This window comes from Rissa tridactyla, chromosome 14, assembly GCF_028500815.1.
Source record: "Rissa tridactyla isolate bRisTri1 chromosome 14, bRisTri1.patW.cur.20221130, whole genome shotgun sequence".
Lineage (NCBI taxonomy): Eukaryota > Metazoa > Chordata > Aves > Charadriiformes > Laridae > Rissa > Rissa tridactyla.
This window is the reverse complement of record NC_071479.1, coordinates 11,722,632-11,749,634: the sequence shown is the minus strand read 5'-3', so window position 1 is coordinate 11,749,634 and position 27,003 is coordinate 11,722,632. Positions and strand designations below refer to the sequence as shown.

The window sequence follows — 27,003 nt, the reverse complement described above, 5'->3', positions numbered from 1 at the left end:
CAGGAGACGGAGCTCACGGGGACTGGGTTAATTCAGGGATGGGAAGGGGGATGCTGGCCCTACACCCCAAGGAAGGATGATCTGGCAGCACCAGTTGGATGGTACTGCTACATACTGGAAGCAATGGGACAGTGGGGTGCTATCCTGCTGTTGGCCAGAAACTTTTATAGCTAGTGGCCCAGAAAATGCCCCAAATGTCTCCAACTGCTGCTGCAGACACTCACCTTCCTGGAGCTTGACACTCTGCAGGTAGAGAGGGTTCCTCAGCACGTTGCAGCGCCCAGGCTCGTCCTCCTTGGTGAAGAGCAGCAGGTCGGAGTAGACAAAGAGGGTCACCTGGAAGCACAAGAGCAGCAAAGAAGCCATAAGGAATTAATCTCTTGGCACCGAGACAGCGTCCTGGAAAAGTCCTCTACCCTGGGGAGACGCACCAGCCATGACAGGGAGCCCAGGCACCCCTTCCCTATGGGGCTGATTGCTGCTACGCCCCTCAGGGTGCTCCCAGAAAGCTTTGGACAAGGCTCCCCCGGCTTGGCAGCCACCTACCGAGGCTTGTGGAGTCCCGTGACAAGAGGGATAAACCTGTCCGACAGTTTAACGCCACGCAAACACACCCTCTGCTCTCTCGTGTCACTTCCCATTTACATAAATTATAAATACGAGGAGCGGAGGAGGGAATAAGTTGCCGACTAATCCCAGCACACTGGAGAAGTTGCAGCCTAAAAGCAAACGTGATCCCTCTGAATGCACTCACGGTGGAGCTTCTCACTGTTCTCCGTCTTTGCATGCCCCATTTTGCTCCCTTTGAGAAAATAACAGTTTGGCTTTTACAGCAGCAGAACCCGTGAGAGCAGCTGCAGGGAACAAACTTGACACCTTTAAACCACGCTGACGGGTGGAAAGCAAACACTGAACCCAGCGTCTGCCCAGCCCTGTGCTTGAGCAGCCACTCAAGTGTCCTCGGAGCTGGGAGCTACTCCGGAGCACTGGTAACTGCTCAAAAGGTAGATTTTGTCCTGCTTCTCGCATGCCTGAGGTCCCTAGTTCAATCAGCACAGATTGGGGCGATCTTTAAAATAAGAAGAACGAGCTTCTCCACTGCACTGGAGATCCTTGACCCAGAAGCCTACTGGGGGTGAGCGGCTTGGTGCAATCACTACGGCAGTAGCCGAGGTCGGAGCCTGCCCTGCTCTAATTTCCAGCAGAAATTAGGGGCTTGCAGCAAAACATCGAAGATGCCAGGGAGCGGCTGCAGAACGCCAGCGGGCACACTGGATGCCGGACCTTCTGCACGCTGCCGAACCACACACCGCTCTCGGCGCCGGACGCAGCATGCAAGCAGGTGGCTGCTTTTAACCGCTCCTTGGGCCGCTCCCAAAAACCTCCCACAGTAAAGGGAAAGCCGCTTTGCAACACCGAGCAACAGCAACGAAGGGTTTGCGGCCCTTTAGCCACCCTCTCGCAGAAGCGGCAAAGAACCCAGCACCCCAGGGGCTGACTGGGAGCTGGCACCGCTGCCGCCACCAAGTCACCCTTCGAAAGGTGACTTTGCCGTGGACAGGGACTGAGTCACTGTTTACGGGGACACACTGCCGGTACAGTTTGTCTCCATGCCCAGCGGCTGACGGACACATGTCAGGAGGAGGAGGAGGAGAAGCTGGGTAAGAGTTTATCACGTGGTGGCGAGTCTCACGTCAGGGCAGCAGCATCTGGCTTTGAAACCAAAATCAAGCCCTTGCCACAAGATTTCTCCTTGCCGTGCAAATTCATTTTTGTGGGATCCTTAATAAGCACAAAGCTACTGGCAGAGCTTTAATTGACAATGAAAGCAGGGAGTGTCTGTTTTCCTCCGTGTTATTTGGAAAATCCCTTCCTCTGCTCTCAGCACACTGTTGGCCTGGTGCCCACAGTCACCCTCTTCATTACTTCTGTCCTTATTATTAATATAAGGAATAACGAAGCACAAACCTGCATTATAAACTTTCTCCCATGCCCATCTTGTTCCAAAAGGTAACTTTTCTGGGACAGGTCTGGTGCCACCCCAGGTCCCTCAGCCTCAAAGAAGAGATGTTCAGGGATATTGAAAATAGCAACTCGGCAAAGTGAGGGACATAAAACCATGATTAGCAAGTGGCCATGCTGGAAATGGAGCAAAGAAAACGAAGACCTAATACACACGGAAGTTTAAAGGGTAGGAAAAGAGATTAGAAGTATCAGGAGGGAAAAAAAAAAAATATATCACTTCAAAACCAAGCAGATGTAAATAGGGACTCATGGAAACAGAAATACACAAAAAGCAGTTACAGGTAACACTGTGCTTTTATGGGAAGATGGGACTGATTGAATTCAGGATGTAGAGAAGATAAAAGTGGAGCCAGGGCCGGTTAGGTAAGAGCATCTCTATTAGATGCTGCTTCCAGGAAGACACTTGATTTTAGAGCAGCTGCATACAAAACGGTTTGCAGAGGTCCCTCTGCTCCTCCAAGCTGCTGGGGGAAGAAAACGGGGGTGTCTCTTCCACCCACACAGCCGGAGTCTGCCAAGAGCACCCCAGTGCTGCGCAGGGCTCCAGCAGACCCTGGCAGCACCTACCCCACCTGCAGAGCTGAGCACGGGAAACTCAAGTCACAGATGACCCTACGGCAGCAGCCAGCAGGTATCGGAGGGGAGGGCTGGAGTGAGTAACCTGGAGCTCTGCCTAGGGTTGCCCTCACACTGCTGACAAGCTGTAACGCGTCTCTAACAGCCCTTTGCAAACAGATCCGGTATCTACCATGAAAAAACTCACAGGGCTCATAAAAGCAAAAGAGCAAACAGAAGAGAAACACAGTGCCTGAATTCATCCGGGCAAGACACAGAATCCACCAGAGCTGCTCCTTGGAGAGTCAGAGTACCTTTGGGTATTTCCCAGAACTAACCTCTTAACCCGAAATCAAAAAGAAAACAACTGGCGTGATGAAAGGACCCCTCTGAAGACAGAGGCAGGCACACCAGTGTCACGACTAGAGTGATCAAGGCCACACGGCAGTTGTCACACAGACCTTTTGGGGGCGTGAATAGATTTTATAGGGGGAAAAAACCCAAACGTGCGTAGAGGCCGACACTGATGCCTCAGACGCTGTTCACCCGGGCGCGCTCTGCACCACAGCAAGCGGCAAAGCCTCCTCTGCTGATAGATCTGACTGAGCACTGAACACAACCGGCAAAGCATTGGTACAGAAGGAAGGGGCAGGTTGAAAGTGCTTCCTAAAAGAAAACAAGATAAAACGAAAGCCAGGAGGGAAGGGGGAAAGCAGGGGGTTACTGTGCTTCCCCGAGACAGGGAGATCAACGCTGGGGCTGCTACAGAGCCCCACCACAGGAAGGAGGAAGCCATAACCACACCTTGTAAAGCAAAACACGGTAACAAAAACGTTATGAAAACGTGCCCAGAAATTAAGCCTTGCAGCCAAAGTACCTTCCCATTCAAGCTTAAGAATGGTTAACTCTTCCCCTAACCCCGTCCTCTCCTGCTCACCCGTGCACCGGGAGCCGCTGCCTCTTGGGTTACGACAGCGGGGAGTTTGCAGCGGTGCATCAGCAGAGACACCGCATCAGAGCAAACCCTGCCTGCCTGTCCCCGTGCTCGGCAGGAAAAGCTGGAGCCCGTGGATGCCTTCTGAGACATCGCCCTCTCTCTCTCTCGTAATAATCTCATAGCCCTGCCCAGCAAAACAGAGGCAGCTGGGGAAGCAGAGAGAAGCAGACGCAGGTCTTTCCTGACAGAGCTTTCAGATGCTAAAGGAGAACATGGTGATGATCCCCTGCATCGCTGGCCAGAGAAATCCTGTAATCCCTGGTGGGGAGCTCTTAAAACAGGTATCCAAACAGGATACCTATCTTAAAACAGGACTGATCCACACACCGGTTCTATTTACCAGTACTGGATTCTTCTCCAGAGGAACTGGGTGCAACTCCAAAGAGAAACTCCAGTGATAACAGTACGAGGGCTGTAGCTGCAAAGTTCAAGTGTCCCCATTCATTCAGTTGAGCTAAATGGATGCAGATTTCTTAATCATCCTCAGTTTTTTTCAGATCTCGATTTATCCTTGTAGCCCTCGTGAGACCGTCCACATTCTCAGTGTCCTCTACGAAGCAGACATCGCTCATCAGACCAAGAACGACGCAGCTGCCCCGTACAGGGTGATATCACCCACTCACTCCCATTCAGCGCTCACGTGCTTCACAGTGGCAGCTTTCTTGGCTCCAGCGTCGCACTGGCAGTTACTCGCTCAGTTTTCACACAGACCAGAGCAATAGGAGAAAATGATTAAAAGTAATCACGCTTCGGGCATTAGCACCTGAGTCAGCGGAGCCCCGGTATAAAAGAGCGGCAGCCTGGGCTTTGCAGGTGAGGTAGGTGCACGTACACAGGCATGGCACTTTGGAGATGGGCACGAACTTCAGGTCAGGGAAACTTCACCACCAAAGCCTTTGAGTCATTGCTTTCCACAGTGCAGCCCTAACTCTAAGCATGACATGCTCCTTTGCTCCCGGGATTTCTACTTCTGCATGTATCCATATTATGTGCGTGTTCTCCGAGACATCTCAGCAGCCTTTTAGCCCACGGTGCATTTACCCTCTTTTACCACCCCGCACACTTTTTTTCTGCTGAGATGATTGGCAAGGAATTTACACTCTCAGGAAGGAGTTTATACAATCAGCTAGACTTTGATGAAGATACACCACCACGCTTGTCAAAAGGAGATCCATGGCGGAGGCTTTAACTGTCAACTTTGAACCTCATCTTGGCTTACTTGAATCAAATATTCTTCTACCGTGAACATCAGGGGAGAGCAGGCACTGAAGGCCTCAAGGGATCAAGCACTCAAACACTAGCATAAGCAGTGGCTTATGGTGTAAAAACTAGCATAAGCAGCGGAAATGGTGTAAAAAATGAAGAAGAGAAGGATACTAAGAGGCAGGGAAGAAGAAGGGATGGAGTGAGTGGGAGGGGTGCGGTGGAGGCAGGAGGTAAGTGCAGGTTTCTGGTATTCTCACCCAAATGAAAGGGTCTAAAAAAGGCTGGAAACAAGATGGGCCAAGGAGTAGGGTTTTGGTCAACCCACTGTGTTGGCAAAATACAGCCACCCACTGAAACGAGGAGCTGGCAACCCCGTCCCAGGCCAGGAGTGCCGGGAACTTGCAGTGCAACACTTGGGATGAGAGAGAAAAGCCTCTGGCCCTGCAGAGAAGAGCATAAAATGTGGGCATGCCGGTCCGTGTCCTCCAGGCTCGTGGCAGAGCCGGCGGCTTGCAGAGTTCAAGGGAGGACCACCCTGATCCGCAGCCAGGATGGCAGAAAAGAGAGCTGAGAAGGGAGCGAGCATGGCCCATGCTGTGAAAGTACCGCAGAGCTTTGGAAACGTTGCCTCCAGGTACATTAGAGATGGACCCAAAAGGACAAAGCCCATGTTTGACACCTTGTGCGCAATCGCCTGCATCACGCTGGTTCCTCTGGCATTCCGCAGGCCGGAGGGATTTCAGAAGACCATAAAAGCGGGAATTGCAACAAAGTCTAGACAGGATGTGATTAAGGCCTGAATAAGGATTGCCCCAGAGGTAAGGTCAGGGAAAGGACAGATCCTGGCAAGCCTCCAGAGAGATAGGTTGACTCCTTCAGGAGATGGGAGAGAGTCTGCTCAGTGACGAGGGTGCAGTGCCTGACGTGGGAACTGCCAAGGGGAAAGGATTCTGGTTTTTTGAAAAGAAAATGAAACAGAACCTCCGTCTCCAGCCCCTGGGCTCTCCTCTCTCGAGCCACTTGGCCAAAGCAGAATAACATAGAGAAAACAGACCTGCAAACCACTGGTCCAGTTTGAGAGAGGCTGGGTGGGAAGAGCAGTGGGAAAATGGAAAACCAGATGGAGCAAGGAAACAAGGACTGATCGGAAACAGGACAGCCTCTGTTTGGGCAGCAGAGAAGACTGGGGAGGGAGTGAGCTCACGTCCAGCAAAAAAAAGAAGTCAGATCCCTTCTGTACCAGGGGAAACTCCATTGTGTCCAGGACATTTTAGGTCTTGCTGGCTTCAGAAGTTCAGTTTCCCTTCTCTCACAGCCCACCAGGACCAAAGCAGGCACTCTTGCTCCACTGGAGAAGGGGAGTCTCGGGCTCTCCAGAGACCTGCACTGATTCCTTGAAGCTCTGCAAAGCCTGCTGTGACCCTGTGACACGCTGCAGACATGAGAAGCCCTTCCCCAGGGACACGGCTGATGTCCCGGTGTTGCTACCTACAACTGTCGGCTCCCAGCAATACGGGGCTCAGCACCACGCCTGGGTTCACACCAAGGGAAAGACTCCTGCTTCCCAAAGCAGACACTGCCACATGCTTGTTCCCATTCCCTGCTGCAATTTTTTCACGACGCTTAGTCACAGCCTCTTGCCTTGCCCCTCTGCCAGGCTTACAGACATCACGGCCTCAAGGCACCATCGTTCTCAAACAGTGTCTCATGTTCCTGGCCAGCGTACAGCACCCTGCCTTTTCCTGGCAGCAGCTCCAACTGGGAAATCCTCTTCCAGTCCCACGCTCATCCTTAAGGCATCGTAAGCAAACAGAGTCCTCTCCCCGAGGTGTCGTCCTTCTGATCCTGCCCACAGCTGGGTCTCTGAAATGGCTAACGTGGCTGTTTGGAGACAGAGCAGCACACCTCCTCCAAACACGTTTGTCCTGAGGCTCTCCATCATTCAAATATGAACACCCCCGTATACACACATGTTCTGCCCAGGCTGCAAACAGCATTAGTTACTCATAATTGCTCCACATTTGGCTGCTACTACAGACCTCCGAGTCTGCCCCGAAAGCAAGCAACTCCAAACCACCCAGGAGAAGCATCCTGACTTCAGGCTGGCCACCGTATTTCCAAGCCATCGCAGCACAGCTGCGCCGCACAGCCACGCGTCTGCCTGGTTTCCATTCACGCACGTGCCTGGGAGACCCTGAGCAGCAAAGAACAGCAGCAGTTTTATGTACAAATCAAGGCCGAGTTTCCTAATTGATCATGCAATTTTTCATGTGCTTTGGCAGATAAAAAAATAATTTAAAAAAATAGCGATTCAAGGGATGAATTACACGTTGAAAACCAGAAAGAGAGAGGAGTCACTTAACACAATCTTGTACTGTTTTGTACAGGCCACACGTACGATATGACATGTCTCTGGGATTCCACCCAGAAGGCGTTACCCAGAAACTAAGATTAGTCACGTAACAATTCCTCTATGGCTCTGTGAAGATGACACATTTTTCACTCCAACTAAATTCAAAAGAAAACTGTTCTGTGCAGCGGTGAGATTCTCTGAAAATGCCCCAAAAGAAACGGCAGGTTCCTCCAGCGCTAGTGAGCAACGCCTGAGGGGGCTCTCCCAGCTTCGCTGTCCCGAATTCCAGGGCTTTGCAGACTTCACCGTGGGATGCAAGCGAAGCCAGCAGCAAATATAATCAGCACGTCTGAATTCGGCCAGTTTGGAAGTTGAAAGCTGTCCCATACGCAGGTTCAGCACGGAGCCGAAGCTTAGTTGTTTCCCCAGACTTTTAACAGCCCCCGCAACAATTGCGGAAAAGAAGCTGAAGACAGAAAAAAGAGAGGAATTCGGACAAGACATGTGACCTGTTTCAGGAACTAAGTTTCTGAAAACCCCTGTAAGAAGTTCTCCGTCTAGTTCTCTAACCTGACACAAAATATTCTTAACCTCCCTCCTCCTGAGCCTGCCGGTGGCCTCAGCTGCCGGGCTGAGACTGGCACACGTTTGCCATGCGCAATTTCGTCTTTGCGAGCATGAAGGAAGAAAAAAAAAAAAAAAGTTGATTTCTAGCAGAGAAGAGTTTTGCTATTTAGTTTATCCGCGATAAACTGATTCCAGGTTTTTCCAAATATCATATTAATGTAAGTACTGCCCAATAAAACATTTCCCTTCTCAATCTACTATATAAGACTGCAGAAGAGCGGGTTTAGAAAGCTCAGAGAGCATGGGAAGAGTCTTACCTGTATCGTCCTGCTTCTGCTCTCGTGAAGCAGCAGCTCCTCTGACAGAAGCAGAGTCCGGGCTGGGTTGCAAAGATCTAGGGGCTACGTTTGAAAAGGAGGAGAAAAAAAAAAAGAAAGAAAGAAAGAAAGAGTCAAACCTTCCACTGGAAGTGTGGTTTGCCAGAAAAGCTTTCCGCCCACCAAACCCACTGCGTCTTCACTCTAAGCTGTAACTCTCTGAAGGAGAAGCCGCCCCACACTGTGGTCAAAAGGACAGAAAGTCTGCAGTCCGGGTAAGCGATAAAAAGAAAACCCCACACTTAACACCTACATCACACACACATCTACAAAAAGACAATCAGCCGCTTGCCTCTTTGTACGTTAACTGTTCTGCACAGCGCAGGCTTGGTTATGGGCGCTTTTCAGCAGGAAACACAACCACAACGGTGGCACGTCAAATTCTCACATCCCTCAGACAAGAATATTTGCTACATGATTTTATGGATTACTCTTGCAGTAAGTTAAAGACGCCTCAAGAAGGCTGCCCTTCCTCACGCCACGCTGCACGCGCGCCTCCCCTCTTTAACGCTGGAGAAGAACAGGACAGGTGGAGCGGTCCTGCCCGCAGGACAAACCCTGCAAAACCAGCCCAGGAGCATCCTCCTGAGCAGCTCCTCCAGCAGGCACGTCAGGGCACCTGAAACAGCGCGAAGCATGAAAAACAGTTCCTGAAGAACAGGCAGAAACCCCCCAGGGTCAATCCAAGACACAAGTTTTGGGAGTAAAGCAGCAGAAGTGCCAGTTGGGTTCCTACCAAAAGGCAAACTGCGCACACGAGCAGGGCTGGTGATGGCTCCGGTGCTAGTGTGAACGGCCACGCAGGTGCCATCAGGGAGGACAGAAGTGAGAATAAGCCTGGCCCCCAGCCCCAGCCCAGCCCCACAATTGCCGGAGTGACAGACAAGACGGATCGGGGGCTTGAGCCCAAAGGAAATCACCAGGCTGAGCTGACATGACACTGCCGCTAGCAGGGGAGGATGGATGGTTCCCCACAGCCTCAGAGATGAAAGTATTCATCAATAAGGTACTTAAATATACAGAATCAGATGAGGTTTTCTGGGGTTCTGGCCATACAAAGGACAAAATGGAAGACACACAGGTAGGTAGAGCTACTACCACCAAATTCAGGGATAATTTTAAGAAAATAATTTACGGAACATCCTCTGTCAGGCCATTACTGTTCTGGATCCTTGTCCAAGATTTTAGTGCTGGCCACCAGCTAAACTAAAAGACCTTTGTTTGTACACTATAATTAACAGCACAAAGAACCCACGGGAAGAAACCATATTGATTTCAATTGCATGAAGTTGATTGCTGAAGCCCAGAAGCTGGGATACCTCCTCCTGGTTCAAGCAAGCACTCAAGGACCAGATTTGAAAGCTCAAAAGGGAAAAAAACTCCAACAGAGAATCAAACACAGAATCACAGAATGGTTTGTGTTGGAAGGGACCTTAAAGATCATCCAGTCCCACGCCCCTGCCCTGGGCAGGGACACCTCCCACCAGCCCAGGTTGCTCCAAGCCCCGTCCAACCTGGCCTTGAACCCCTCCAGGGATGGGGCAGCCACAGCTTCTCTGGGCAACCTGGGCCAGGGGCTCACCGCCCTCACAGCAAAGAATTTCTTCCTAATATCCCATCTAAATCTCCCCTCCTTCAGTTTGAAACCATTACCCCGTGTCCTATCATTACACTCCCTGATCCAGAGTCCCTCCCCATCCCTCCTGTAGGCCCCCTTTAGGGACTGGAAGGGGCTGGAAGGTCTCCCCGGAGCCTTCTCTTCTCCAGGCTGAACCCCCCCAGCTCTCTCAGCCTGTCCTCACAGGAGAGGGGCTCCAGCCCTCTGATCATCCTTGTGGCCCTCTGCTGGACCCGTTCCAACAGGTCCATGTCCTTCTTGTGCTGAGGACTCCAGAGCTGGACGCAGTACTCCAGGTGGGGTCTCACCAGAGAAGAGCAGAGGATCCATAACACCTTGCTTCCAGCTGCACTTACCTGCACAAAGACGGGGAACACCAGCACTTTGGGAGCCAGCGTCACGTACGTGCCGTAGCTGGAGTGTGGGATGTGTGGCCGCACTATGGTACAGTTCTGGTAGTTCCCGTAGCTCTTCATTGTCTGCACAGTCTTCATCAACCTGGATTTTCTCCCAGACCCCATGTGCGATTTCCCTTTACATGCATTTCCTGGCCGAGAAGAAGCAAAAAGAAGCACAGAATCAGACAAGGGCTTCTGCAGAGCTGCGGCATGCTGCCGGCTCAGCTCCTGCTCCTGCCAGCTGAAGGAGGGCACGTAAAGCATACGGGAAATAGCTGGAGCCGAGAGCTGCAGGGCCATTCGTCACTCTGCTACCAAAGTTTCCCAGGGATTCATGAAATAACAGCACTGACTTCGTTTTCCCTAATGCAAAATGAGATGTCCCTTGACATTTCTGCTCAATCAAGAGCAACTCACTTGCTGGACCAAGGACTGAAGGGGATCACACCAGCAGCACACACACGGCTGTGTACGTACAAACGAAACCCCAAGGAAATCACAGCAAGCTCAGCTGCAGGCAGCACATCTGCCTCGGGGTGTACGCTGCCTTCTGCACAACTTACGAATATGGTACTTTGGAGGAAGAGATGTGGTACTGTTACACGCACCTCCCTGTGCAGTACTGAAAGTATGAAACAAGAAATACAGAACAACCCCAAACATGGCTTTAAATGGTCATTCTTGAATCACAGGAGCACTAAGGAGGTTCCCACCGCTGGGGAATACCTGCCTGCACCACTCAACCCTTCCCTTTCCAGGGAGGGGAAAGGAGAAAACCATCTGTGACTAACTCAGGGTGGGAGAAGAGAAAAAAAAAAAAAAAAAAAAAAAAAAAAAAAGAAGAAGAAAATTTAAACCTCGTGACATTTTTATCCACACAAGTTCTGCCTTCTCTGGATTCTGGGCATGGGAGTTAGCAAAGTGCAGGAGTTTCACATCATGGGGCACTGGGTGGCAGGTTAATCACGGTTTTTAGAAGATACTAAGATTGGAAGATTCAGAGAAAGGGACAGAAGTGATAAACACATTTACGCACATGGGATCAATCCATGCCTTTCCAAATCGCTCCCAGGGATGTGATGGTTACTCAGACATGGGGGCGTATTTATAAAGGATGACCTCATTTTGCATGAGGCTGGCGCATCATCCGCTGGTTTTCAGCATTACATTTCGGTGCTGGAAAAATTCCTAGCAGCCTGACTGGCTTTTTGCTGTGTCCATCTTCACCGCAGAAAGCCATTATCCTCCTCCAAAGGAGGGACCACACCGCAGCTTTCCTTTGCAGCCCCCACCTCAGCGGGTCCAGCAGACTGTAACTTTTCCCAACAAGCCAACACCAGCTCCTGCGGCCACTCCACACCCGCCAGTCTGCATTCCCAGAGGCCAGGAGGCATTAGGTGGGATGTCGAACCCGCGACAGAATATCTAACGTAATCGATAATCCTGTGATTAAATTATGATTGATAATTACCAACAATTATCACCGGTCCCTGCTAGCTGCTGTGTGGGTGAGTCCGTCCTTCCCCTGTTGCTGGGCAATTGCTGCTCTATAGGATTGCTCAGCCCTTTCCTCCCAGCCCAGAGGAATGCCTTGGAACACACCCAGCAAGCTCCCACCAGCATTTTGTCTCGTGAGCGCAGGCATGGGACGCGGGGTGCTCTGAGGATGCTCTGCCTGAGGAGAAATTACCATTTTCTCAGCAGCAAGTCAATGGGGTGAGAGCATCGCAGAACGCAGGGAGTCGGTGCCTGTACGCGCAACCGGCTGTGAGCAGATACATGGTTGAGGGGGATCTGTCGGAGGCAGCAGTGCTAAGGATGGCTTTATGCATCCTTCTCCCCAGACCCCTCACATGGGTGTGACCATCCATGGATGAGACCAACACATGGGACCAGAACCAGAACCAGAAAGGAGCTGCCACCAGCTGGTCTTCTCTGTTCTCAGGTGTGCTGGGACAGCACGGCTGCTGAGCGGGGAGCAGCTGTGAAATACTTCCCATTAATGACATCAATCCATTAGGTCTAAGGGCCTTGGTGTACTCCGAGGACCCCAGCATACAGTTTTGGCCACCTCGATGTCCCCAGGCCACAGCGCTCATCTCTCCTGCCACACACAAGCTCCAGCAGCAGCAGGACCTACCAGGCTGCGGTGAGACAGGTTCACGTTCCCCAAGGGCCCTTAACCCCAGCCCGCGTCCCGCTGGGCACCAGCGACCTGTGCTCTGTCCTAAAACTTGCAGGCAACAACTCCAACAGGAATCGAGTACATCTCTAACCAAAAATTCATGCCTTCTTCAAAAGAAGTCCCGCTGAAAGAGTGAAGTCTTTTCTCCCTCCCCACTGATGCTGATGAACTAAACCAGCTCGGGTCCAGCAGGCAGACCTCTCCACTCGGATTTTAACACATCCAGGTGAGAAACTGGAACATTAGTCCAGGACCCTCCCACATGGCGATGTCTCAGGAACACGCTTTGTATGAGCAAACCCCCCTGCAGCCCCCAGCAGAGACCCCCAGCATCCCTCCCGCCGGGCGACCCTGCTCCCGCCGCAGCGGCGCTCTGCACAGCGGCTCCTGCCTTTGCGCTGTAACGCATACCCGCAACCTTCCCAGGCAGAAACGAGCCAAAACACTTCTGAACATGGCTCAGGGCAGATAAGGTCTCGTCCAAAGCAAATACACGAACCTACCCAACATTACATATTCCATTATGTATTAGGAAATAGCACATCTACCTTCAGATAAACGCCAGCGGAGCCAGACCGTGCTCTCTTGGCAATCCAGACCTGCTGTTTACTGCCGGCTCTCACAGCCAGCCTCCGCAGGGGGGTGGCCCTCATGACCTAAGAGGTTGTTTCTACCTCTAAGTGCAATAACCCTGACATTTTCTTTTTCATGGTCACACTGCCAGATAAAAATCAAAACGCGAGAGACAGCTCAACACGGGCCAGATACAATCTGTATGGGCTGTTCAGGATCTGCTTTTCCTCTTATCCTTAAGTCACCTCATTTTATTAGAGGGATTCATCACCTCCACAAGATCTGCTTTCTGCACACTGGCACAGAAAGCCACCCAGCCTGCCCGAAGCACGAACTCCTGTCACCCTGTGACCGGTGGCCACCGCCACATTTAATCACCGCTCAGGTTAACTAGAGCATTCTTCCCTCTGAGGACTTAACATTAAATAAACTGAAAACAATCACTAAAAATTGTTATGGGAAGAAGCCCGAGTCTTTCAAATTCCACCCTGCTGTAAGAACAAGTCCCCACGGGGCAACTCATCTTTTCACAGGATCCGCAAACAGCAGGAAAGAGTCGCAATTATCCACGGTACAAAACATCCCCCGCAGTGGAACTGCGGAAAATTCTTCTGGCTGCAGAGCTCCAGGGCTGGGAGCATCCAAGGCACAGGGGCCTCGGACCCACACTGCTTCCTCCTGCCCCCCGGACAGGGACCCCTTTGCCAGCCCCACACTTTCCCTTCTATGGACGCTGCCCCACTTTTACAGGCAGCACAAAACCTTTTAGCTGGAAATTGTGCCTGCACCACGGAGGGGCTGCTGCGGTAAAGACACTCCTGCGAGATCACACGTAGGAGGTCAGCTCTGCTGCAGACACACAGCTCACCCCAAGGGCATCCCAGCAGAGCGGGGTGCAAATGCGACCTCCCAAAGCTCCTGAATCAATGAACTGGCAAGAGGAGGTTCTGCACGGAGCTGGGCGTGCTGAAAATGGCAATTGCAAGTTCAACAGCACCCAGTAAACACCCTAGGGAGTATCTCCAGGCCTCACTGTTCTTGGGTTGCTTCTGTCCCCAGTTTCCCACTGGAAATGACAGCCACCTGTTGATATCTAGTTCAGGGAGCCCTTGTGTTCCTCTCTGCCACCCCTCTCGCAGCCCAGGACTCGCGCAGTGCCCTGCAGCACGCCTCACCCCACTCTTCCTGCAAGCCCATCCACACCCGGTTCTCCAGGAAGCCCAAGTGTACCTGTTGCAGAAAACGAGTTTACGCTTCAAAGGGGTTTTGAGAAGAGCTGGTCCAGAGACTGCCAGAGACCTTGTAGCAGCCCAGGAAATGAGCATTCCCCAAACCTGGCACTTCGCCCTGCACTAATGTCTGTACAAATCTGAGTCATGGCCATCTTCGCTCCCTTAGTAATAAAATAAAACTTCAAGCAGGGGACAAAGTATTAGCCCCCCCAGCAAGGCGTTACACAGGAGAAGCTAAACACGTCACGGAGAGGCCCAAGACACATCTGGGGAACCACCAGAGCAACAATGCTCAGCGCTTTCACACTTCATGCTTTCATCATGCCCCCGATGGAAAGTCCCTGCCACCAGCCTCCCTTCTTCAGCCGCCCTGTGAGCTCCCACAGAGACCTTCTCACCACGAGTGACAGCAGCTGGACGCTCCTCCGGACTTTGGGGTAGGGTTCTTGGTTCTATGTTTGATGCAGAGAGTAGGAAGATTACGCTACTCAAAAGCCCCAGGCTCCTGCCACTGTGCTCAAAACGTAAGGGACTACTGCAGCATTGCAGGGCTAAGGGCAAGGATTCACTAATGCTAGAAAAAAACCCATGTTTAGCTCTGCTGGGTGCTCTGAGCAGCATTTTTAGCACATCGGCAACTCACCCACAGTAGCATTGTTCTCTTGATAGACAGGCCTCAGCAGCTGTAAGACACAACCCAGAAAGGACACAGTCACCTGAAGTAGGCTTGAGATAGACTTTACAACAACCAACCCTGCAAAGCCAAAGCATTCCAGAGAGGCGAAGATCATTTTCACCCTATTGCCAGCAGAAAACGAGAGCAATGACTTGCACTGTGGTCTATGCAGTGGAAGCACTTCCCATGTCCTTACGCCTTGAGCGAGCCCCAAGAGGAAAGAGCAGGTCATTCAGCCCAGCTCTACCATCCTAGTGGTAAATGTTTTAGGCAAATAGTGAAAGCTCCACCAAGGGACACAGGTCTGGCTTGTAAAATGGCATGTGCTCTAGCAAATATTTAGAGATGATGCTCAATAAGACTGAAGCACAAGCCAAGAGAGGATCCAGCAAGCACAACCAACAGCCACAGGCAATAACTTGAGCATGGGGCTGGAAAACAGCCCTACCTGGCTCCCTGGGTTCAAAGGCGCTAGAATGATGTAGTTCTGGTCCGCAGCAGAGGGGACCCGGGACAGGGGTGGCATGGTGTTCTGGCTGCGCTTGCCGATCTCCGTGTACCTCTCACAGCTGTTCAGCACCAGCCCATCGCTCCCATCATACAGTACGTGGCAGCTCCGGCGCTGCTCAGGCCGCGGAGGCATGGTGCTGTTCTTTTCGCGCTTGTTGGGAGGTGACTGGAGGTCGTAGGCGGACTTGCAGGACGATCTGCGGATCATGCCTTCGGGTCCTGACTTGACCTGCGGGACGAGCCTCCAGACCAGCAGTATGATCTCGGTGGGACAGTTCCTGAAAGAGATGGCATGGGGCAAGTCGGAGATGGAGCAGGAGGGAGCGGGGCACCCTGCAGCATTCAGACAGCCGTGAGCCCTGCAGTCCGTCCTCCCTCTAATGCCTCCGCCCCTGGCCTGCCCTCCCCAGCCTCTGCGTCCTCTCTTCTTCTACTCCAGACAATCTTTTCCCAGTCTCCTGCATCCCTCAAAGCCTTCCCCTTCCCGTAGCCACTGAAAGCTCCTGCTGCCCTGCCCCCCAGGCTCCCTCAAACCACCCTTCCCACAGCTCGGCACTGATGCTTTGGGTGAACACTCACCGGATTTCGTGTGCCAGCTCTACACATTTCCAGTGCTCCACAGGCTGCTCGTTCAGCTGCAGCACCGTGTCAAGCTGCTGCAGACCTGCCTTTTCTGCTGGGCCACCTACAGAGAGAAGAGATGAATGCCAGTCACCTGCCGGACAGGGAGCTGAGAGTATGAAGGGAAGGAGAAGCCCCGGGGCCGGGAGACTCCCAGATCGCTTCATAGCTCGCACCACTCCACTCACTCCTCTAAACACAATCTGTTTCTTCTAACATTCACACCTGAAAATGAAGTAGGGCCAGCCAGCCTGGAGCTTCACCTTCCAACATGCACTGGTGAGGCCCCACCTCGAGTGCTGTGTTCAATTTTGGGCCCCTCACTCCAAGAAAGACACTGAGGGGCTGGAGCGGGTCCAGAGAAGGGCAACGGAGCTGGTGAGGGGTCTGGAGCACAAGCCTTGTGAGGAGCGGCTGAGGGGTTCAGCCTGGAGAAGAGGAGGCTGAGGGGAGACCTTCTCGCTCTCTACAGCTCCCTGAAAGGAGGGGGCAGCCAGGGGGGGTCGGTCTCTTCTCCCAAGGAACAGGCGATGGGACAAGAGGAAATGGCCTGAAGTTATGCCAGGGGAGGTTTAGGATGGAGATTAGGAAATATTTCTTCACGGAAAGGGTTGTCAAGCGTTGGAACAGGCTGCCCAGGGCAGTGGTGGAGTCGCCATCCCTGGAGGGATTTAAAAGCCGGGCAGACGTGGTGCTGAGGGACATGGTTAGTGGTGGTTTTGGCAGTGTGGAATTAATGGTTGGACTTGATGATCTTAAAAGATTCCTTCCAACCTAGACAATTCCATGATCCTATGCACACACATGGCACCTGGGACAATGTCATAAATGCTCTCTCAGAACTATTGCACAAACTTCCCATGTCTCCTGGTGTGCAGCGGGGAGCACCAGGGTACAACAGAGACACCAAGTCCATCCTGCAGCTCCACACCAAGAGGATACACTCAGGCAACCGAGGGCTCCTGTGGTCCTGTGTGACACTCCCCGCGCCCCCCCCCCCCACCAGGACTTCCCATAGGACTCCCAAGCAGCCGCACAGCTCTCAGGTTGGAGAGGGAAGGGAACAAAATCTCTGAAAATTACTGCAACACGCTGCCAAAATAGTGACACCGCGTTAACCCAGTGGCCTCTGACCTCATTAAGAGGCAACAGAGAATTCATTAAGTGAAGTTTCTTGAAGGTAACCAGAGTCCTGCACGGCATGGGAGCTTCTGAATCACAATATGCTCTGGGAAGCAAAAAAGGAGCAGAGTCATTCATTTAAATCAAGAGGGATAAAACTGATCTGATCTCTTACCGGAGTCCACTGCCTGCACACGGACTGGGGAGTCGCAGCAGATCGTGAAGCCAAACCCATCGCTTCCTCGAGGGATTGTAATCTGAAGAGAGACACGGGAGTCGCCTGTTAGATGGGAAAGCAGCCACTGCGTGTGACCAGCGAGCATCCCCCCTCTCACCCACACAAGCCTTCGGAAAGGCAGGCACACGGCATTTCTAGCAGCGGTCGCAGAGCCCAAAGGAATTGTCACGGTGAATACTGTCACCCTGTGAACCCCACGGACAATGGGACCCTCCCCTGCCGCAGCCAAAGCGGGGGGGAAAGGGTGCTAAAAAGCAATGCAAAATCAAGCCGAGGATCAACAGAGAGGAATGCCGCAATGTGATTGTTTATTGAGCACGCACCAGTCTCCACTGGTGGCTCTTGCAAGTGTAAGGAAAGGTCTGATAAGCCATGAAAAAGGAAAACCTGGCAGTCTCTCTCTGGCACTGATTTCTAACATGTCTCCTCTAAGCAAGTCACCGAAACGCTTCATTTCCAGTTGGGTACTACAGAAATAGCAGCTCTCCTCTGCTCCAGAGGAAGCCGCGAGCGTCGGCACACTCCTGTCTGCAAGGCTCCTGTGCTCTGAGCTCTGCGGGCATCACCCCATTAGCTGGGGTGAGTATGATTTCCCTCGCTGAGTTTGGAGAGGATGGATGCTGTGTTGATTTAGGCTCATTTCTCCCCCTGATTCAAGAAGCAATGAGCTTATTAATGAAATGATATTTATTTTTTGATGTTGGCTTCCAGCAGCAGCTCAGCATGACAGTTCCTGTAAATACCTGATTATCCCCCAAGACATTTGTCAAGATCCTTGTTTTACCGACAGAGAAGAGAAAAGAAAAAATCCAACATCTGACCTGTGTTATTTTGAGAAGAAACACTCAGAGAGAAGAGGAGGAACTCAGCAGAAGCTGCCAAGGAGGGGAACTGGCTCCTCGCTCCTTTACCACGGGAGGGCAAACACAGTGAGCTTTCCTTTCTCTGCACCTTGTCCCTGCTCGATTGCTCAGCACAAAACCAGGCTTCAAAAGAGCAACTGTCTTTCCCTGCCAGAATCAAAAAGTAGGTCCCGTCCCACCACGCTGAGTATTTTTCTCTCGGGAGTCTGTTGGATCTTCAAACAGGGGAGGAGGCTGCTTGTGGCTCTGCACCTTCGAACCAACCTCACGTTTCAAATACAAAGCACAGGGGATCCAAGTTCTGTGGAAGGGCTACCACTGGCACCTCGGGAGCCAGCCCAGCACCTCTCCCACCATGGAGACTCCATGGTCGCTTCCCAGCCCAAAGCTTCCCCTGTGCCGAGAGGTCTGACCGCTTTGCACTGCCAGCGGAGACACCGTCCCTGTGCCACTACATAGCAGCTTCTCCCTGCTGATGGTTCGCTTCCCCCAGCTCCCACCACCATGGCCATTACAGGGAGCTGAACATCCATCTTTGCTGCCCTGTGGGGAACTAAGAAACACGAGCGTCTGACCTAAACTGGAAGGTGGGTGACAAGGTGGTGACAGACTCCAGCACCCTGGAGGCTCACTGTACCCGTAACTTTGTCAAAAAACACAGAAGAAATTGTCAAAATAGAGAATCGAGGTCTAAGACACAAATCACAGCCAGTTGCCATTACTACAAAGCAGAGAAGCATTCCTGCATGAGCCCTGATAAGAAATGGGCATTTTTAGTTACACTGGTTCTTTGTGCAGTCCCCGGGATACACTGATCGCCCTGGTCACAGGATCCTGATCCCCCACCAGAGCTTCAGCACGACACGGAAGATGAGCACAGGAGCACGGAGAACAGCTGACCAGGAGCTGGGGAGCCCCAATCCAGACCATGGAGGGAAAATTGTGTTCAAAAGTGCAGGAGACTGGGACCAGCGCAAGCAAAACCAGCGCCCGGCATCGCACACCGAGCAGGTCCGAGAGAACTTGCATCAGCTTTTACAGATCACAGCAATCTGCTTCTCATAGAGAAAGTCGCTGGCGGTTGTAACCAGCTTCAAGCAACACTTGATTCCCAAATACATTCACATTAAAACAATTTTTAAAAGAGATAGTAGCAGCCTGGCAGAGACTTAGCTGCCTGCTTCTCCTCTAATGAGCGGTAAATCAAGACACCACTCAGCGCTTTCACCGTCGGATGTTATCCTCAAGTCACACAGTAAATGCTCCCCCTTTATCCCCATTTACACTCTGCAGCAACAGGCAGAGATCAGCCAGAGACACCTATCTGAAGATGCTTTCCTTATATTCCCAACATTATCACTTACAAATGATAACGACAGCAAATCAACACCCTACAAGCAGCACACACATAGCCCAGAAGTGGCAAGAAAGCCCACAGACACTCCCAAACCTGGCTGAGACTTGCAGCAACACACACACGCGCACACTCTGGCACACAGAGTTTTTTTCCCCGTGGGAGATACAGACCTGCCTGTATCTCCGCTCCGAGCACACCTTGCAGAGTCCATTGAAGCGGTTCATGGCTGGAAAACCCTAAACTCGCCGTTAGCCCATGAAAATCCAGTCCCCCGAAGCAGCCGTAATCCCGATCTCCTCGTATCACACGAGTGTGGAACAAACCACAGTCAAACTGGCATGACCGCCCATGGGAACCCAGCTCCAGAGAAGAATGGCAGGAAGCCACCTTTCACCTCCCCAGCCCCTGTCTGCGCTGTATGCCGCTTTACGATAAGCCAGAGGGCTTCCTGAGAACCCTAACTGACAAGGAAGAGAGAGAGTTTTATATTAAAATTCCTGTCAACTATTTAGTATTCCCTAGTCCCTGCTCTGTTGATGTGGCTTTTGTTCCCGCAGCATTCTTCAGCCGCACGGAGCACTTTGTTATTGCAATGTTCTCACAAACACTTTGAGGATGTTTAAGGGGTGTTTCACAGGCACTGGCTGTGCGAGCTTCACTTCATTAAAAAGACGGCTCGCACTTGTTTTACTCATAAAGGGTAAGAGATTTTTTTTTTTAAAAAAAAAAAAAAAAGGAAAAAAAAAAAAGCAGAGTTTGTTTTTAAAAGCACAGACCCAGAGGATACGCACATCCCGATGCTTTGTGCTCAGAGAGTCACGGAGCGGGAAGCAGAGAGGTCAAATGAATTGCACCCGTGGTGTAATTTTGGAATTAAAGACAAAGAGAAACCCTTAGCCCAGCCAGCAGCAGGGCGCAGAGTGGGGCTCGGTGAGTCTGCACCGGGCAGCCCCGACTGCCAGCGCTGCTGCACAACCCCTCGGAGACGGCGTTGCAATGGAGAAGAGAGCTCGTTCCACACTCCTACGTGGGGATGGAGGAGAGAGGAAAGGCGCAAGGGAACCCAAACCCCGGGCTCCCCTGCAGGGCAGCTGGGGTGGCGGGGCCAGGGCAGGCTGAGGAGGGAGCGTGAGGAGCCCCAGTGCTCCCACGGGACTCCCATGGCGGGGCCGTCACAGGCACTGCCCGGGGCCGCTCCGGCCGCATTGTCCCACCCGCCGCGTCGCCAGGCTGGAGCTGGAAGGAGGATCGGTCTTCCTTCCCAGCCACCATCTTTCAAGTCAGTGGCGACTGCCGGAGAGGAAGGGAGGAGAGGGGCGCTGGCTTTGTTTGCCTTGCTCAATCCTATGCTTTAAAACAAATAACTGAAAATGCAGCTGAGGGAAGCAGCAAAGCGGAATTCGGCACAGATAAATCACGGGGCCGGCTGAGCCCAATTTCCGATGCAAGCCATGTGTTTGTGTTCCCATTTCCCATCCTTGCCTTTCCTATAAATCATCGAGGCTCCACCATGGGCCTTTCCCTTCCCAGAGCAAACGGCTCTGACAGGAGGCGGGGAACAGACGCACCCGTCCATGGAGACGCCGAGACGGCCAGGGAGGGATGCTGTGTGGCAGGCAGCCCGCCAGCCCCGACCCCATCACTCCCAGTCCCCATTGCTCCCAGTCAATGGCTGGTGCTTTGTCTCCGTGGCAATATATTAGAAAAACAGGAGGTCCCTGTATGGCAAAGGGGAGCGAGTGTAGGGTTACTGCCCACATCACCCACCTCCACAATTGGTGCTCGAACTAATTGCCTATAAAAGCCATGGTGTCGGCAGGGAGACTGACACAGCTCCCACCTCAGCATCGCCCTCGCTAATACTCTGCCCCTTGGCTCGTTTGGTAACCTCTCCGCGCAGGCTCTGCAGCTAGCCCCACGTCTTCGCACCCCTTGTGGGTCATAGCCCCGTCATACCTACCTTCAGCTGCTTCATGGTCACAGGATCCTGGCTTTCCTGCGCTGCACCCTGACTTCCCAGCGTCGGCTCTAAAAAAAGGGAAAGGCCATCTCAGCCCAACAGCACACATCTCCTGACAATCCCTCTCCCTCCTCGCTGCATCTACACGCTATATGTAAGATCTTTACATGCCACAGGCACATCTCCTCCAGGCTGGGGCAGCCCTGCACGGCAGGAGGGGGTTGCACATCTGGGACACCGCCGTCACCCTGCTCTGTGCCAGCCCGTCCTCCTCCACACACCCTGGCAGCAAGGCCAAGGCAGGAGGAAGAGCTCCCTGCCGTCCTGCACAGACCCCAGCAGCCAAACAGAGTCCGGCCATGGGATCAGTCCCAAGTCTGAGAGGGAGGAATCAGCACGATGAAAGGCCCAGCAAGAGGGAGAGATGCAGCTGCAATGTTGGGGTCCCCACAGAGCCCCAGACAGCCACAGGTAAGGAGGAACAAGGGTTGAAGGGGAGAGTTTGGTGCCCGTCTAGAGCCTGCTAAGCCATCCAGGATCTCGCCCACGCTGGTATTTTGGGATCCTGGTGCCCACTGAGCATCAGAGGGCTGAGAAGTGCTCATGAGGGCAGAGGTGTGAAGGGGCTGGGGGCTCCTCCATGCCAGCACAGGGACAGACACAAGACTGACTCCTCTTCCAAACCCTGCAACAGTCCCTGGGACATCCCAGCGGGGAGACGCACCTCTGCTCTGCTTCAGCCGCCGCATGGCCACCTTCAGGTGCTTGGTCCTGCCCAGGTCCTCCCCAAGGAGATAGTACCAGCCGCTGATCTCCTGGGTGGGAGGAGAGAAGCCGTCGCTGCAGGGGCAGGTACTCACTCGCCATTTAACTCAGACTGGTTGCCCACAGCCCCAGAGGGGTCCCATTGCAGGAGCCATCCCATGCCCACACATGCTTGCACATAGAGGCACAGCCCGAGTCCTTCCCTTCGGATACACAGGAACAGCTAAAATCCCATCCACCTGCAAGAAGGGACCAAGAACCTCTGCAGTAATGAGCTTCCAGGTTTTTAGAGGGAGACAGGGTGCAAGAAAACAGCCAGTCTCCAGTAAATCCCTCCATATCGTGTTTGCAGCAGCCGGCAGTCTCACAGGGAGCACACGGCTCCAGCCCTATCCCCAGGGGAGGATGCCCAAACCTCCAGCAGTGCTGGGTGCTCCTCAGCAGGGCTCCCTTTGCCCCTGTCCCACACCCATGTGGCCAGGGCAGCCAAGGGGACAGAGCTGGACTCGGCGATCCCTCGCCTCTCTTCCAGGGAGCCATCGCTGTCTCCCATTGCTGCCTGGGCAGCTGGTGGAAGCCAAAGGGATCGACCATCCTGGACCAAGGCCCAGGAGTCAGATGGGGATGTAGGAACCATGGTCCCAGAGACCAGAGGAAGGTGATCATTTAAAAATGAGTGATTTAAATCCCCAATGAGGAAACTGAGGAGAGGGGGAATATCCAGCAGCATCACGCAGCACCCAGGAGACAGCTCATCTTAGCCCCAGCTGAGGTCCCGGGAGGACCACATGCCACCAGCTTCCTCCTCCCATCCCTGCCAGAGCAGGGTGCTGCGCGTAGGTGCTATACACATGGACACTCCACCCTCTCTGCACGCAATGATACCTTGTGAAACACACTGCCAAAATCTGACAAGGAGGGGACGTCTTTGGGGAGGCCAAATATGAGCAGAGCAGAGGCTCCTCCTGGGGAGAGCTGCAGTTTAGAGCTGCTCTGCCTAATTATCATCACCGTTATAAAGAAAAGCTGCATCTCACTTGTCCAAATTCCAGAGGAGGGCACACTCAAGCTACCTCTTACCCTCTTCTCAGGGCACTGCCACAAATAGCTCCTTTTCAACCTCTTGCTAGGGTGTAAATTTCCACACCTCAGGTGATGTACTAACACTTTCACGAAGCCCTCCCAGCGTGCCGAGATACTCTGACGTGCCGACACCAGACCAGGGCCGCGCAGGGATGAAACCCCTAACCACTGGCAGCTCGGATGAAATGTTTCCATGTTTTAGTGGATCAGCTGGAGTCATTCACAGCAGCAGCCTTGCAGGCTGCTTTAGGAAGGCAATCCCAGCTGATGTGAAAGCTGTATTACCAAGCAGCAGCCAGGCTGGGGCAGCAGTACTGTGACCAAATCCGCAGCAGTGGGGACAGGGATTCTGGCACAGAGACAGCCTGGCAGCACCGCTGCCCCCAGGAACTGCCCGAGACCTCTGCATTTGCCCTGCCCCCGCCACCACCTCAGCTGGCGAAGACCTTGCTGCTGAGGACAGGGAACCAGGCAGACTCCTCCTCAGAGGAGCGTGTCCCCACCATCGCACCCACTCAGCCACCAGCAGCAACGTGTCCGTTGTGACATGCCGGCAGGCTGAGCAAGGCTGGCCCCATCTCCTGTCCCCCAGGCAGCACTCACTGGGGCCACCTCTCTGCACTCCCAATTGCTGCTATTCTTTTTGCGTCCCTGCAGAACGGAGCGATGGTCCCCTGTCCTTAGGATCCCTCCTCTAGGCCTCCCCATCCCTGCCTCCAGCCGACACACCAACACCAGTCCCACAGTGGCCGTCCATATTGGGAGCAGGACCAGGGAATTCCCTAGGGACCTTCAGAGCATCTTTGTCCCACGGTGGAGACGGCCTGCTCCTGCCCTAACGGTGCATTATCTGCACCCACCGACCTGAGACAGCCAGGCCCCAATCCCACGCGCTGCGCTCCGGCACGGAGGTACCTTGTCCAGGGTCAGGAGGGACTTCACACCAAAGCTCATGCAGCCGATCAGTTCACTCTGTCTGCAGGAGAGCCAGAGACCATCAACGCACACTTGTTGAAAACTCCCGGGGACCAGCTCCCCCCATGCACCCCTTTGTGGGGACCCCGCAAACATCCCTGCCCACGCTGGGAGCCAGGCAGCGCCCAGGCTGTGCCTCCCTCTCCATGCTTTGGGCAAGCGTGGTGTCACCACGCAGTTCGGCTGCAGCAGGGGCAAGGAGGAGCTGGGCTGAAGCATCCTGGTCACCTCCGGCCTACCTGATACCGGCAGGAGCTTGCCCGAGGAGGCAGATGCCACTTGCCTGAGCAGGCAGCACAGCCTGCGAGGCGCCAGACCCCTTCGCTGATGGGCTTTCACGGAATCACAGAATGGTAGGGGTTGGAAGGGACCTTCGTTCCTCCACCCTGCATTGTCCCCAGAGGCAGGGAAGGTCCCCAAGCCCAGCACCAGGATTCAGCCCCACTTGGCTTTAGCTAGCAGCGCAGGCATGAGCGGCTGCAGGATTTTTAAACACCGGTCCAGCTGATGGCTGCCAAGCAGCAGCAATGCCGACGGAGAGCAGCAAGGGCAGGATTTCCTCCCGACCAGCCTGCACGCAGCCTGGTGCTCACCAGCACGGGCTGCCCATGAGAATGGCCCCACCAGCAGGTCCCAGTCCCAGCGCTGCTGCTCAGCTCCCCCCGCCTCACCGACCAGCCCTGACGTCAAGGCCAGCCCTCGAGCCCCACGGCGCTGGTGGAGCTCACATGGGGCGGCCAGAGCAGATGGCAGGTCCGCTGCCACACCAGCCCCGTTTGAAAGAGATCGTACGGCAGGCTGGCAGCCCCTTACCTGGAATTTCTCTCTCGGTTCCAGACTGTGACCAGGAGACGTTTGTGCTCATCCTCCTCTTGCACTGGGCTGTAACAAGCAGAGAGGACAGCTCGTGAGCACCAGTCTTCCCCAGGAGCGCTCGGCAAGGGCTGCCCTCACAGCCAGAGACCCCTCGCCCTCCTCAGAGCCAGGTCTTCTCCTCCATTCTCTGCACAGAGAATGCAACATCACCCCAAACGGTAACCTCCTCAGATGAGCCACTGTTGCACTAATTCACTCATTCCTGACAGAGAGCCGCAAAGGGATGTGACCTCTCCTGGGCAGGGACCGGGGACGCCGTTCCGGTGGGGTAAGGGGAAGAAAATTTTGCAGAAAGACACACATCCAACATCAAAGGGTAAATACAAGGAACATGCCACAGTCCATGCTCTGAAACAACCATCCTGTGCCAGATTAAATGCTGTGTGAGCAGAGAGAGGTCTGATAGACTCAGCTGGCAATGACAAGCTTTACTGAAACACAACGAGCCGTACAGCTCCTTTCCCATGCAGAGACATGCTGTAGCTATAGGAAATCCTTTTACCTTCCTCATTCACACCGCTGCCCATACTATTGCAGGTGTAAGGTCTAGGAAATGGAGCGTGTTTGCCCAACTCCTGCCCAGCAAGAAAGTCCAACCGTGCGGGAGCGCCGCTGCCATGCTGTGTGCTGACAGCTTTGTGAGCCTCCGCAGAGCTCTGCCCAAAAGTTCAAGGCATTTCAGCTATAAAAAACAGCAGAATAATGCCTGTCACTCCTCATCTCAGCAGCAGACCTGCTCATGCATGATGCGTGTTTATTATAGATCATAATGCAAAAGTAAACACGGGGTTTTGGCTTCAAGAGGGCACCCCAGGACAGCAGCCATGTGGGTCCCCCACTGCTCAGTGTGAACACGGCGCTGACGGATGGGTCAGAGCTACCCCTGCCCTGTCATACTCACAAAAGAAAGTGCTCGTGGAAGACAGGATTTTTGCTGTCTGGCACAGTCTTCGTCTTTTGCCTGCACTTCCAGTCAGCATCTGGCACGATCGACATCTTTACAGAGGAAAACAAGCAGCGTGTTAGCACTCTCAGAGCAAGCACTGGCTCACAGCTGCCAGCTCTGCCGCCGCGGTGGCAGGAGACCGGCACAGCCACTTTTATGGATGGCTAAGCCTCAAAGATCCAGCTGAGCCTGTGTTAACGGCTGGTTTAGATCACTTTACTGTATGGGCGTCAAGTAATTGTATCACAAAACTCCTTGGGGCAGGGGAGGGAAGGAAAGCAGCAGAAAAAACAAGGTATGTACGTAAGTGTTGCTGGTCGGTCTCTGACTTGCAGCCCCCTCGTAGGGGACATGCTTCACTGTACACACCATGGTGGGAGCAGCTTGCCAAAGCGACCTCCAGGAGAGCCCTGAGCCATATTGTGCTGGCCAAACGCTTGTCCCCACCAGCCCTTGGGCACCCAGTGGGATGCTCTTGCAATGAGCAATGAGTTGACACAGCCCTTAGCAGGCTCCCGTCCTCCACTTTTGTGGTTCCATGCAGCACCATGCCAACAAAACCAGTGAGCCCTCCAGTACTGGGCAAGAGACCAGACACCTCCCTGCACACTACAGGTGCTCAGCCAGAGCAGGACAGAGGAGGAAGGGGAAGGGACAGGCAGCCCTGAGGATGCTTAGAGAAGCCAACCCCAAAACCCCAAGAAAGCACCAAGTTCCCCAAGCAGAGCCCCAGGAGAACCCACCTTCACGTAGGAGTCGCATGTCCGGCACTCCTTTCCCATCAGACCTTTTGCTTCCATGACTGGAAAGGAAATGAATCGGTCAAGCTCCAAAGCAGCACGGAAGGCATCTTCCTACGCCACAGCGCCCTGTTCCTTGGGGTGCTCCCTCCTTGTGGGGCTGAACCCGTCTCCTACCCCGCCAG

General features: G+C 53.4%; 1 protein-coding gene across 2 annotated transcripts in view; it reads right to left on the bottom strand.

The window, feature by feature from the left end:
- The window catches only part of RGS3 (regulator of G protein signaling 3), an 87,552-nt gene that overhangs the window by 45,843 nt on the left and 14,706 nt on the right, over positions 1 to 27,003 (bottom strand). Inside the window, exons 4-16 of one of the 2 annotated variants that reach the window (XM_054220793.1) lie at positions 26,822 to 26,880; positions 26,034 to 26,128; positions 25,070 to 25,138; positions 24,197 to 24,257; positions 22,158 to 22,248; positions 21,434 to 21,501; positions 17,191 to 17,272; positions 15,852 to 15,957; positions 15,211 to 15,550; positions 14,730 to 14,769; positions 10,055 to 10,245; positions 8,021 to 8,104; positions 225 to 336 (exon numbers count right to left, since the gene is read on the bottom strand). In XM_054220793.1, the coding sequence (XP_054076768.1) occupies positions 225 to 336; positions 8,021 to 8,104; positions 10,055 to 10,245; positions 14,730 to 14,769; positions 15,211 to 15,550; positions 15,852 to 15,957; positions 17,191 to 17,272; positions 21,434 to 21,501; positions 22,158 to 22,248; positions 24,197 to 24,257; positions 25,070 to 25,138; positions 26,034 to 26,128; positions 26,822 to 26,880 (1,398 nt within the window). Of the gene's footprint in view, positions 1 to 224; positions 337 to 8,020; positions 8,105 to 10,054; positions 10,246 to 14,729; positions 14,770 to 15,210; positions 15,551 to 15,851; positions 15,958 to 17,190; positions 17,273 to 19,643; positions 19,880 to 21,433; positions 21,502 to 22,157; positions 22,249 to 24,196; positions 24,258 to 25,069; positions 25,139 to 26,033; positions 26,129 to 26,821; positions 26,881 to 27,003 lie in introns of those variants that run through there. The other variant, XM_054220794.1, reaches the window with a different exon arrangement.